General features: G+C 34.9%; 1 protein-coding gene across 1 annotated transcript; it reads right to left on the bottom strand.

Annotated features, from left to right (window-relative positions):
• Positions 1-545: 545 nt before the first annotated feature.
• LOC148227971 (uncharacterized) lies at positions 546-5,483 on the bottom strand. The gene has a single exon (XM_088200360.1). It carries the CDS (start codon positions 5,045-5,047, stop codon positions 1,142-1,144), a length of 3,906 nt encoding a protein of 1,301 aa, XP_088056486.1. The 5' UTR covers positions 5,048-5,483; the 3' UTR covers positions 546-1,141.
• Positions 5,484-12,822: the final 7,339 nt, after the last annotated feature.

Here is a 12,822-nt window from a genome sequence, read left to right as displayed (position 1 = left end):
GTTCCGAACGCCCTTATCTCTCACTCACACTTGTCACTTAACACGCGAGCGAGCGAAAAGGAATGTATCTCACTGTACGCGCCTGGTATTTATATTTTAGTGTTATATTTTTAAAATTTTAATAACAGATTGTTTTATTAATTAAATTAAAAAACATGTATTTTATAATGGCCACGATCCGATTACGATGTTAATATAAACTATACGAGAAATTTTATATTGTATTATATAGTTTGAAAGAAAATTCTCAAAAATGAGAAATAATGCATATTTATTTTTATTATCTAAATTTATTAGATATATTTGACCTTTAAGTATGTTGTAAAGCAATTAAAAAAAAATCTATATATTTAATAATTTTATAAAATGTTTACAATTTGTGCGTAATTTAATCACGAAAAATTAATATAAATCAGTCATGTTTATGAAAATAAATTATAGCGCAATTCAAAGGATATTAACGTATTGTTGCGACCTCTCCCCTTTGGAGATGGCCGTCTTTTCTTTTCGAAGGACCACCGTCTCTCGACGGAATTAAACGCCTCTAACCATAGAAATGCTTTATTATCAGAGTTTACATCCTCAGAATCCTTGCTGACGCACGACCACACGCCGTGACAGCTGAGGCGTCTTCAGGTTATTTATACACAAAAAACCACGCACGACCATAACACACTTTTATTCGGCCATGCATAAATATATGTAAAATTTTCGGAACATTCTCCCCCCTTGAAGGAACGTACATACTTTGAACAAGGGAGAAGTATTATTCTTTCAAAACACTAGTTGAACAAACTTATTGAAAAACAGTTGGCTGAACGCAATTATATTAACTAATAAAAAAGGTTAGCCACTCGGCTAAATAAAAACTCTGCCACATAGGCGCAGAAATTATAACACATGAGTATTCCCAACCGAAAAACAATACCAAATTATATACAACAAAAATTATAATACACAAGTATACAGAAGAGTTAACACTTACAAACATTGTAACATATGAACATTGCAAAAACTTATGTTTGGAACATTTTTTCCTCCCTACACTTCAAGTAGCTTTGTATCTTATTTTGAAACGATACTTGCTTACTCACTATCTTCTAATTTATTATCTTATAATTGTTTACGCACATTTGTTTTATTACACTGTGTCCTGTTGCTGCTCCACTGGTAAGAGTGCTAGCCTGCTGACTGCACGTTTGGTGATGCCGCTAGGCGTTTTTACCGAGACAACGCGTACAACTCCATCTTCTCCTGGCTGCAACCCGATCGCTCGTCCAAGTTGCCATTGAAGAGGAGACAGATTGTCCTCCCTCAACAACACCATGTCGCCAATGTCAGGATTGGAGGAACCCGATCTGAAGCTGCGCTGCTGCATCAATGTCACATACTCCTTGGACCACCTGGCCCAGAAGTGCTGCACCAGCTGCTGTAAACGTCTGTACTGAGACAGCCGTGACTCCGGCACGTCGTGCACGTTTTCCTGGGGACAAGCAGTTAGTGGCTCGCCGATAAGGAAATGACCAGGAGTCAATGGAATGAGGTCATTTGGATCATTGGAACTTGGAGTGAGCGGACGCGAATTTAATACTGACTCGATCTGCGCAACGACGGTACTGAAGGCTTCATATGTTAAGGACGCGTTTCCCACTACCCTTACCAGATGTCGCTTGGCTGATTTGACAGCCGCTTCCCACAGACCGCCAAAATGCGGTGACCGTGGTGGTATGAATCTCCATTTAATCCCTTGTTCAGCTAACGAAGCCGGAACTTCCTTGAAGTCGGCAGATCTCATAAGCCTTCCTAGCTGACGAGAGGCTCCTACAAAGTTCGTGGCATTATCGGAGTGCAACTCGGCAGGTTTGCCCCTCCTCGCGATAAATCGTCTCAAGGTGTTCATGAACTCATTTGTAGTGAGTCCCGTGATAACCTCCAGGTGCACTGCCTTTGTCGCAAAACACACAAAGACACACACATAGCCCTTCGCCATTGATCGGTTCCGATATGCTTTGGTGGACACATCGCAGAATCCGACCAATTTGATGGTAGACTGACACTGCGCAAACCTATGGCGTGGGGCAACTATTGCCTTTAGGCCATTTAAACCCCCGTACAACAATTGCCAGGAGCTGAATAAAGAGCTGGGGATTTTATAATCCCAGCCAAGCTTCTCCTTCCACAACTGCTGCATGTATATTTTTAATATTACAACAACGAGACCGACGAGACCCAGTGGATCAAAAATTTGTGCGATCGACTTGAGGATCTCCCTTTTGGTCACTGGGAGTGTCTCCGGGAACGCTGCCATAAAAAAGAAACTATCTGTTCTCGTTTCCCAGCCCATTCCCAGTGTCGTTGACTCATTCGTCTCAATGATATGGTGAGAGATCTGTCCCTTTGCGTCCTCCTTGAGATCGCTTATCACCCTCGGCTCGTTTGACAGCCATTTTCTCAGGGTGAAACAACCCTTTCTCAATATGACGTCAATTTGAGACCGTAATGCCTTAAGGGCTACAATGGATTCTGCTCCGGTGAGCAGGTCATCAACATAGAAATCATTTTTTATGACTGCAGAGGCTGCAGGAAAATCAACCTCTGCCTCGGCTGCAAGTTGATGCAGGCAACGCACCGACAAAAATGAAGCTGGAGCTGTCCCGTACGTTACTGTGTTCAGCTGGAACGATTTCACGTCGTCCCGTGGGTCAGATCGCCACAGGATTTTTTGAAATCTCCTATGGGAGGCGTGAACCTGAACCTGCCGGTACATTTTCTCTATGTCAGCCGTAATGACATACGTGAACCGACGAAAACGAATCAACACGACAAAAATATTCTGCTGTAGTTTTGGACCAACCATCAGTAGATCATTGAGCGAGGCACCGTTGCTGGACTTGAACGATGCATCGAAAACCACTCGGAGCTTGGTTGTGAGACTACTTTCCTTTATCACAGCATGGTGTGGAATGTAGTAACCCTCGTCCCTTATGGACGGATCGGTGGGAAGCTCAGACATGTGACCAAGAGAGATATACTCTTTAAGAAAGTCAGTATACTCATCCCGAATCTTTATAGACTTCGCCAACTTTCTCTCTAAAGCAAAGAACCGCTTAAGCGCTGGCTCGTATGATACACCCAAAGTGCGGTCATCAGTTTTGAATGGAAGGCGTACAACAAATCTACCTTCCGTTGTACGACTTGTTGAACCCTTGAATTCTTCCTCGCACTTGTCGCTGTGACTAGCTCTTAGGTCATTACTGACCTCTTCGAGCTCCCAGAACTTTTTTAACTGCCTGTCCATCTGCACCAAGCTAAGATTGCAGGCAGGATCTTTAGCGGCCGGTGCTAAGATGTTACCTGACACTATCCACCCAAATGTGGAATTTGCCAGAATTACTACTGACCCATCCTCAAGTTTGATTCTTTTGCGCCCATTGCGCATTGATTCAAAGAACCAACTTGCGTTAAGGATGACATCCACCTCTCCCGGCAAGTCAAATTTATTGTCTGCCAGTTGGATATATCTAGGGATGGCCCTACGTACATTGCTGATGGCCATGCTTGGAATTTTTGCAGTCAATTTCGGCATGACCATAGCGTCAATTACCGACCACTGCTTTACCTTCCTCGACGCTATTTTTAGCTTTACAGTGCCTTGACTAGCAGCCACAGACTCCGCTACACCCACTATGTTGGCGCTGGATTTGCGGATGTTCAAACCCAGCCTGTCAACCAGTGCACATGATACAAGGTTCGTCTCAGCGCCAGTGTCAAGAAGGGCACGGCAGACTTGCGTGGAATCATTTCGACCCCGGATGGATAATTTTACCGTCGAAAGTAAAGCTATTTGCGATACTACCTTACCGGTTTGACCTGGCCGGCAGGCCATTACAGCGGACATTGTCACTTTTGGAGCTTCTGCTCGATCCCTATCTTCATGGAGCAAAAAGTGATGCCTTTTTGCACACACTGAGCAGCAACTGCCCCTGCAATTACCAGCACTATGACCTTTCCGCAGGCAATTAAAACATAGTGCGTTTCGTTTCACGATGACCCACCTTTTATGGACATGCAATTGTTTGAAACTGGGGCACTCACCCAACTTGTGAGTTCTCTTGCACTGAGGACATACCTCGCGCAACGGCTGATGGCTCACTTGGTGAACAACTTTAGGCTCCTTAATGGGGACCTGAGTCGGGATAATTGTGTTTTCCAACACTTGATGTTTCGTTTTTAGGAATGTTAACAACGCCTCGAACGTTGTCAATTTGATTGTTAGTGCTGTCGCTTCCCATTCACGGGCCAGCACCACTGCCAATTTTGACACGATGATCTGCACTAGGACAAAATCCCAATGCTGCACTGGCAGCCCAAGACCTTCCAGTGCTCTTACGTGCAACGTAGCCGCATCGATCAGCTTCCTTAACCCCACATGGGAGCTGGCGCTAACCGTCGAAATACTGAGCAGTGCTCTCCAGTGCTCAGTGGCCAAAATTTTTGGGTTGTCGAACCGTGATCGCAACAACTCCCATGCGAGGTCAAATGACTGACCTGCGGACTCTATACCGCGAAGGACTTCAGCGGCTTCCCCTTTGACCGAAGTCAACAAATACTGGACTTTCTCTTGATCTGATATGTTTGCCTTTCGGCAAACAATATTTAGAAAAAGGCTAGAGAAATGCGGCCAATCTTTGTAGTTACCTTCAAATGAAGGCAACCGAAGGGCAGGTAATGAGACATTAGTAGGCGGCGCGACTGTTGGGAGGGGGGGTTGCCCCCGTGCATATCGCACTATTAACTCTTTCGCGGTGTAAATGGTTTTGTAATAATCCCTTTCGAACGCCGAGGTAGCTTCATCATCCACCTTACCTATGGTGTATTCGATGTCCTCCTGGACCTGCCTAAAGGTCCTTAAGACATCCACAACGTCATCAAGATGTACTTGAAGACCCGACGCGTCTCCTCTCGACACGCAGCCCTCAACAGCGTCGGCAAATCGCTTAAGCTGCGACTGCAGCCTAGAACGCTTCAGTATGTCGCGTTTCGACATATTGACTCGAGGGAAAAGTTTGAGGTTAGGAAATAACAAGTGGGGAACGGCTAACCACTAACCTAAATGTCCTCTCCTCCGTCTGCGCAGCTTCTCGACCCGGCGGCTTCCCTGTGATGCCCCGCAGTTGCTCAGCTGCTGCTGCCCCGAATGCTTCCTCAGCGAAGCTCTGGTGGTCCATCCGGCTCGTAGGACCAAATGTTGCGACCTCTCCCCTTTGGAGATGGCCGTCTTTTCTTTTCGAAGGACCACCGTCTCTCGACGGAATTAAACGCCTCTAACCATAGAAATGCTTTATTATCAGAGTTTACATCCTCAGAATCCTTGCTGACGCACGACCACACGCCGTGACAGCTGAGGCGTCTTCAGGTTATTTATACACAAAAAACCACGCACGGCCATAACACACTTTTATTCGGCCATGCATAAATATATGTAAAATTTTCGGAACACGTATGTATGTTTGTATAATATCAGACATTTTTTAATATTTATTTTTTATATACAATATTTGGTTTGATATATATTTTTTTTAATTTACTTCAATTCGCTCGCGTAATTGGAACTAACTTTTAGAGTTGCTATTTATATTTACTCTTATTAAAAGTTAAGTAATTCCTTACAGCGATATTACATTAATTTAAAAGTGTTTCAATTTTATTTCTCATTGCGTAAATAAGGCGGATGTGATGAGATCTGGCTCTTGAGGGATTTTGCAGCATCAATTTCGCGCGAGGTCTCTGCAGAAGGGTCAATCCAGGGATTACCTAACTTTTCAGTGGAGACTCTATGAAAAACCAAATATAAGGCGCTCTTACTTACACAGACCGAATCCCAAAACGTCAAATTTGGATACAGGACCTAATCTCCTGAATAAATTCAGACGCAGACACTGTCTTATATAAGCACACTGTATGGTTAGTAACATTTTGAAATAAAATTCAAGAACCACTTAACTAGGAAACAATTTGAATTTAATTTAAGTTTAAAGGGAATTTTGCTGTCGCTGGTAAATAAAATTAAACTTTTTTGTTTTATTAAAAAAACATATATATAATATATTATTTTTAATAAAAAAATTTTTTTATATGATTATAAAACTAATATAAATGCAAACTTTAAATTTATTATGATAAGTTTACATTGTAAATTAAGCCTATACTTAATATATCTTGAATATATATTTCTGTATTAATATATTATAAGGTTAACTTAAGTATGCAAATTTTTTAACTATAGAAAAAAAGGATTGGTATTACACGCTACTATATTTTTATGCTAATTATTTTAATACACTAATGCATTTATTGAAAAAATACGGATTAAATATATTTTTATTACGCAATAAATAAAATAAATCATACGCGATAAGAGGTTTTTTCCTCCTTTTAAATACAGAAAACTAGGTATGATATATCTATATTTACGTAATTAGTAAATTATTAATAGAAAACTCGTTATTTAAATTAAAGCAATAAAATATTCTGGAATTAAAAGCTTAAATCAGCAAAAGAATTCTCTGGTTCTTAAATAATGCTATAGTTAGTAACACTGGAAATAATATTGTGTATTTTGTTGCGAATAAAACATTTTAAGATATTATCATAGTACTGTTTGAATTTAAAAAAATATACTTATTTTTTATTCTAATACTTTTATAAGGTCAGAATAGCATGGTCCGTAAGGTCTCAGACTGCTAATTTAGAGGCCGAGGGTTCGAGCCATGACTGCGGACTCGAATTTTTATTCTAAAAATTTGTCTATTTTAGAAAATCTACAAAATTACATTTATTGAATATAAATTAATTACACATAATCATTTTTAACTATTTATATTTCCTTGTAGATATTTATCAAGTCTGATTGATCCCGTTGTAACGCTTTGGTCACGAAATGTGCAAAATATTAAGAATTTATTTTTACATATGTACAAATAATAAGATAGTACATATTTAAATCAATTTGTAGTTTTATTTGCAATGCTATTGATTCTGTGCATTTGTCACGTCATCTGCATGGTACTGATTAATTTTATGATTCATTATACAACAAATGCATTTTAAAATTATGCTTGTATTCTGTAACAAGCAGAACGTAATTAATAACTAATATTTTTTAATGGTTATAAATTTGAAATTATTAACTGATTTATTAAAGTGGCTACGTGTATCACAAAGACAAAATAACGGATACTCGATAAATTATACGTATATTTAATATTTTGTTTTCTTTACCATTTACTGTAAGAGACAGTCAGAGACAAAATTAAAGCAGTGTCAAACTTGAATTAACTTTTAGAGCTTCCATTTAATAAGCTGGCTATGCTCTCACGTGCATATTTCACATAAGCACTAGAAAAGTTCACTAATTTATAGAGGACCTGCCACCGGGGCTTCACCCTTTGATAGCTTTACTTTTGCAAAAGACCAAAAGCTTGCAAAAAAAAGCTCATCGGCACTCTTATTAATTGCAGTATACAATCTTATTAACTGCTCTACGAACACTAGGCCTGCGTCACTTCGCCTGCGTCACTTTATAATTATTATTAGAGCCAGTAGAACACTTTATAATCACCATAACTCCATCTGTATATGACATATATATATTTACGTATATTATAATACAATAAATATATTTTAATTTAAAGACCAAAATTGCATGTTATGCAGAAAATGTAATAATTATTTTAGCCATCCAGATATATAGATATTAGTATTTTAATCTTTAAAAATATAATAATTTTAATATGCATTTTATATATAAAATTAAATATAGCTTATTATAAAATTTACTATTTTTTAAGCAAAATCCTAATATTTTTATCAATATAACACTAATAGAAAAATATTAATTTTCTGTTTTTAGAAAAATCTGTTTTTATCTTTTGTTAGCTCTTTATAAAAAATATTTTTCTTATTTTGACAACGATAAAAAATTATTAAAAAAATTGTTTTAGTTAAGTGAAATATAATATATTAAAACAAAACAGTAATTACTTAAATAATCTGTCTAATAGTAATTATGGTTACCTTATTAAGGTCGATTACTACTATATTTTAAGCGCGTACTATAAAAAATACTAAAAAAGTTCATAAACATACAGGTTTATTTTAGTAATTATAGCAATAATGAATCTAAAAGGGTTTCTTAATTTCCCGAAAATATGCGTATTAGAAAGAGATAGGTCTTTTTGCTTAAAAACCCTATAAATGTGAAAGCATATACCCATAGTTTTGTAGGCGAACTTGAACTGGTGTTGAGCACCGTGGACGAGTATGTCAAATTATGTAACTTGAACCCAAAGGCAAAGTACTGACATGTTAGACCCGTGAAACACTCTAAACGTAAAAGGGTTTGTGCTGATTTGATTTCCTACTATATTGGGTCAGGTTTATGAGCGCCTAAACGTTTAGGAAATTTTGTTCCGAACTTATATACCTCATAATGGACATTATTGAATCGTTGGACATATACATACGTATAAAACATGTACAAATGATTTAATTTAAGGGATTTTTTAATAAATAAATATAACACATTGATTGTTGCTGTGTAACAATAAAAAGATTATTAAAAATATAAGTAATAAAGCGCAGATAAACATGTTTGATAGTGTGAATTCTGCGTCAATATCTGATGACTGATACCCAAGTGTATGTGATTTTTAATTGATTATCCGTCAATATTTAAATTATATTTTTGAAATTCATATATAATGCTATTTACATTTATACACATTTAAAAAAAAAAGAACTCAAAAAGCAGTGCCAGGGGACTCAAAAAGTTTGAGTCCCCTGGCACTCGCAAAATCAAGGACATTCGTCGCGCATGTGTCGCAATAAGAACATAGAGTACGTGTTCTTGTTGACAAACTAAATTTAAAGTCATTGAATACATAAAAATGAGAAAAAAATTTGATTTGCTTATGTCCCCCCTATAACGTAGTATTCCTATAACAAAGTTTCAAGCTCTACACTATAAGGGGTAGACTTATATATATTTTTAAATGGCGGATTTCGTCGCGATTGTGTTTTAATATTTGATATTTTGGTAGCAAAGGTAGCAAATATCGAACAGTAAATCTCTGAATCGATTTAAAAATATATAATATATAAAGCAAGCAGAAATATTTCTTATTAATATTGTTAATATTCTATACCTTGTTTTAAATTTATTTAAGATACATAATTACAAGTAAGAAACAATTACAGAAAGAGAAAGAGAGAGATTGTTTGCTTTTTGTGAAATGATTTTGTGAAAAGTTTTAGTTATCACCGTAACTTATTTTGTGCGTGTTCATTACACCGCTACATATCTTTTTAATAAAGTATTTTTAATTAACTAGTGAGTATCTAAATTATGCATTTATATATTATAAACGACACTAACAGCATTATCATACATTTTTGATAATATAAATTCACTCGGTAGTTATATGGTTATATAATTTTTATACTGCCAATGTTAAATTATGATTAAACTACATTGATAATATTGATGACGCTGTATTTAATTATGGTTTATTGTCATAATTAGGAACCACACATCATGATGAATAAATCGGATTCAACAAACAGGTTTATCAATTTAATTTGTATACAAATACAATGAAACATATAATCCCATTTTAATGATGAAAATATACGCAAACATTTTTATCCAATTAACAAAATTTTGACGTAATTCATATTATTAAATAAATTGTATTATATTCACATATTAAGTGAGAGTAGACTGTAGTGAAAAGTTACTTAAACATCACTTTTTACCTGTTAAGACACGATGAATAGTCGCTTGCTCGCTTTTAATAGCATGCTAATTGAGTTTCATCTAGAACACATGTACAGCTTCCTCATAAATTGCTTTTACGTAGATGGCTCTTATACTCTAGGCAAATTTAATATGATATAAAATATACTTTTATATTTCAAAATGCTTAATAACGTTTTATTACTCTAATTAACGGCTCATATAAAATGATAGTTTTAACCCTTTTTCAATAAAAGCTTTTTTAAGCTTGCACTTTATATAATATTAAGCAACACTATATATGTGATAATTTTGAAAATTGAACTAAGAAAATCTCTGTGAAAAGCAAAATGGTCCTTATTGGATTTGAACCCAGGTCTTTCAGGCTAATAATCAGCGACATTTACCACTCCTTTATTGTGCTGGTATTTATCCTATCTTATTTATAATGGATTAACTTATTCAACATTTAAAAAAACATTATTGTATGTAATTAAATTTATAAAAAATAAATAAAAAATCCCTTACAGAATTTATTTAATAATAAAAATAGACTTAGATAACCAAAATATATACGATAAAAATTTTATCTCTGTATAAGATTTTTTTCTAAACATGACAAACATCTGTGTACTGTTATAGCAGCAGTACACCGGTCGGTGAAAATGGTTGTTGTGGCCCTCGTTAAGGGCGACTTTGTGACACTGTACCAGATGGGTGGTCCCAGGGGGTGGGTGGGCAAAAGTAAGCCTTCCGTGGGCGTCGGGAGCGTCTCGTCTGAAGGCGTCTGATACCGAGCTACTGAGCTACCGGGTGTTTAGGAATCGAGGCAGCGATTGCACACCAGCAGCTCTTCCACTGTCATCCCGCAAATAGCTTTTTGACACTTCGTTTTTAATTCAGTCATATTTTTCTTGAGTGTTCGTTGCTCTTGCACATTATCTGAATTGCATATTAAATTGATGGCTAATCTAAATTTAATGATAAATCATTACTCAAGGCTTACAAAGAATAGAATGGGGGAAAAGTATGTGATACCATAATAATAAGTCAACCCAACAAATGATCGAAATTTCAGAGAATCGATTTTTAAAGTACGGTAAGTGTATGATATCCAGAAAGAATTGTCGTCGCCATTATCACAAAGCGTGTGTTTTTTTTACAGATTTTCTCAATCATAAGAGAGTATTTGGTTTTGCAGGTGTTTAGAATTATGGATCCTATTTCAAGATTGCAATGTACTAATGTGTTATAAAGTGAATTAATTTTTTTTTTTTTTTTCAGAAATATTCATGGGTACAATAGTATACAGACATGTTAAATACACAATACTGGTTTATAACCATTTTCATTGTTTACAATAAAAAAATAAAAAAAATAAGAATAATAAGGTATCCCTAAGTGTAATAAAGTAAAGATTTAAGGAGAAACATATAAAACCTTTTACAAAAAAAAAAAAAAATATTTTTATACATACATTTATAAAATATAACACATACATAATTAAAAATACTATAAATCAGCGAACTGAAGCTGACGTGGACGTAAATTAATGATGGATTATCAAAATAAGGCACTTAATTTATAATAAAAAAATGTCTAGAATCTTAGAAGTACAACGGAACAATGTGAAAAATTTCGAATGTAATTCCAATCGTGGAAATATTTTTATCCAAATTATTTCCACTAATTAATAATAATAATAAAATCTGTGCTGAAATAAAACAGGCAATGTTCAAGTTGGAAGTAAATTCAGTTAAAATTGCCAAATTTGATGCAGAGTAGGACAAAGCATCTTATCACCTTTTTAATTTAATATATACTTTAAATCAATACTTGAAAAATATCTAGATGAGAATAATATGAGAATACTAATAAATGGTCAACTAGGTTATAAAATTTTATTTGCGGATGATAAAGTGTCACTCTCAGATGAAAATAAACATTCGTAAAACGGAACTATTATTTCCAACAAAAATATCGTAAAAATCTATAATGAACCAATACAAATACTGACACAGGACAGATACTTATTTTAAGAAGTAAGAGCTCGAAAAGATATGACAAGTAGTGTATTTCTCAGAATAAGACTTTTATTCTATGCATTTAGTTAAAATTGCGCAAGGTCTGTTATTATATTTTCACCATTCTCCTATACATTTTGGATTAATTGCCAAGAATTAAAAATAGGCGTATGCTTAAAATATACTGGATGAATAGAATTACGCATATTGAAGTCCTCTGATGTATGATAAAATAACAAGAAGTATTGCGGAACATCAGGATAAAAATAGCTTTAGTATCTCGGCTATATTATAAGAGGACCAATATAAAAACTATATCAACTCATCATTTTGGGAAAATACGCGAAAGAATAAGTGAAGGCAGGTGTCACATCTGAAGGCTACGCAATTTAAGATAAAAGTTTAAATGCAATTCCACTAAAATATTTTGTGCAGCAGTAAACAAAATTAAGATCGCTAATAATAAAGCCAACCTCTGATAAAATAAGGTAAACGAATAAAAATAAAAAGTTTATTTTAAACGACGTTTTAAAATAAATTACTGCATATTTTTAAGTTTTAAATTTGCTGGTTGAAATAGTCTTTAATATTAGATATTGCAAATGTTTGTATTATAATATACACCTATACTAAAAATAAATTAGTAAAACATTTATTTAAGATACAAAGAAAATTACAAGAGACATGTCATATAAAATATCGTTAAAATTTTCAGAGTGATATATTGTTAATAATACCGCAATTTCATTACACATTTGTTTTTAAAGTAGACAAATCAATTACGTATAGAATTTTTAAAAAAAAATCTCAAGTCATGTTATAAATTGTATTTGCCAAACCGGCAGAATATATAATAAATCACAATCAGTAGTCAGCCTTTAACAAAAGCATTTCCTTGATCCGCTTTCGGCAAATACTTAAAATTGATATTAAAATTAATTTTATTATTCAACCGAATTTCGCTACTTTTTAAAAATACGTATATTTGAAAATACTGAATAT

The sequence above is a fragment of the Plectrocnemia conspersa genome, unplaced genomic scaffold, assembly GCF_051122295.1.
Source record: "Plectrocnemia conspersa isolate PC_06_02 unplaced genomic scaffold, ASM5112229v1 ptg000012l, whole genome shotgun sequence".
Taxonomy (NCBI): Eukaryota; Metazoa; Arthropoda; class Insecta; order Trichoptera; family Polycentropodidae; genus Plectrocnemia; species Plectrocnemia conspersa.
This window is presented reverse-complemented; position numbering and strand designations above follow the sequence as displayed.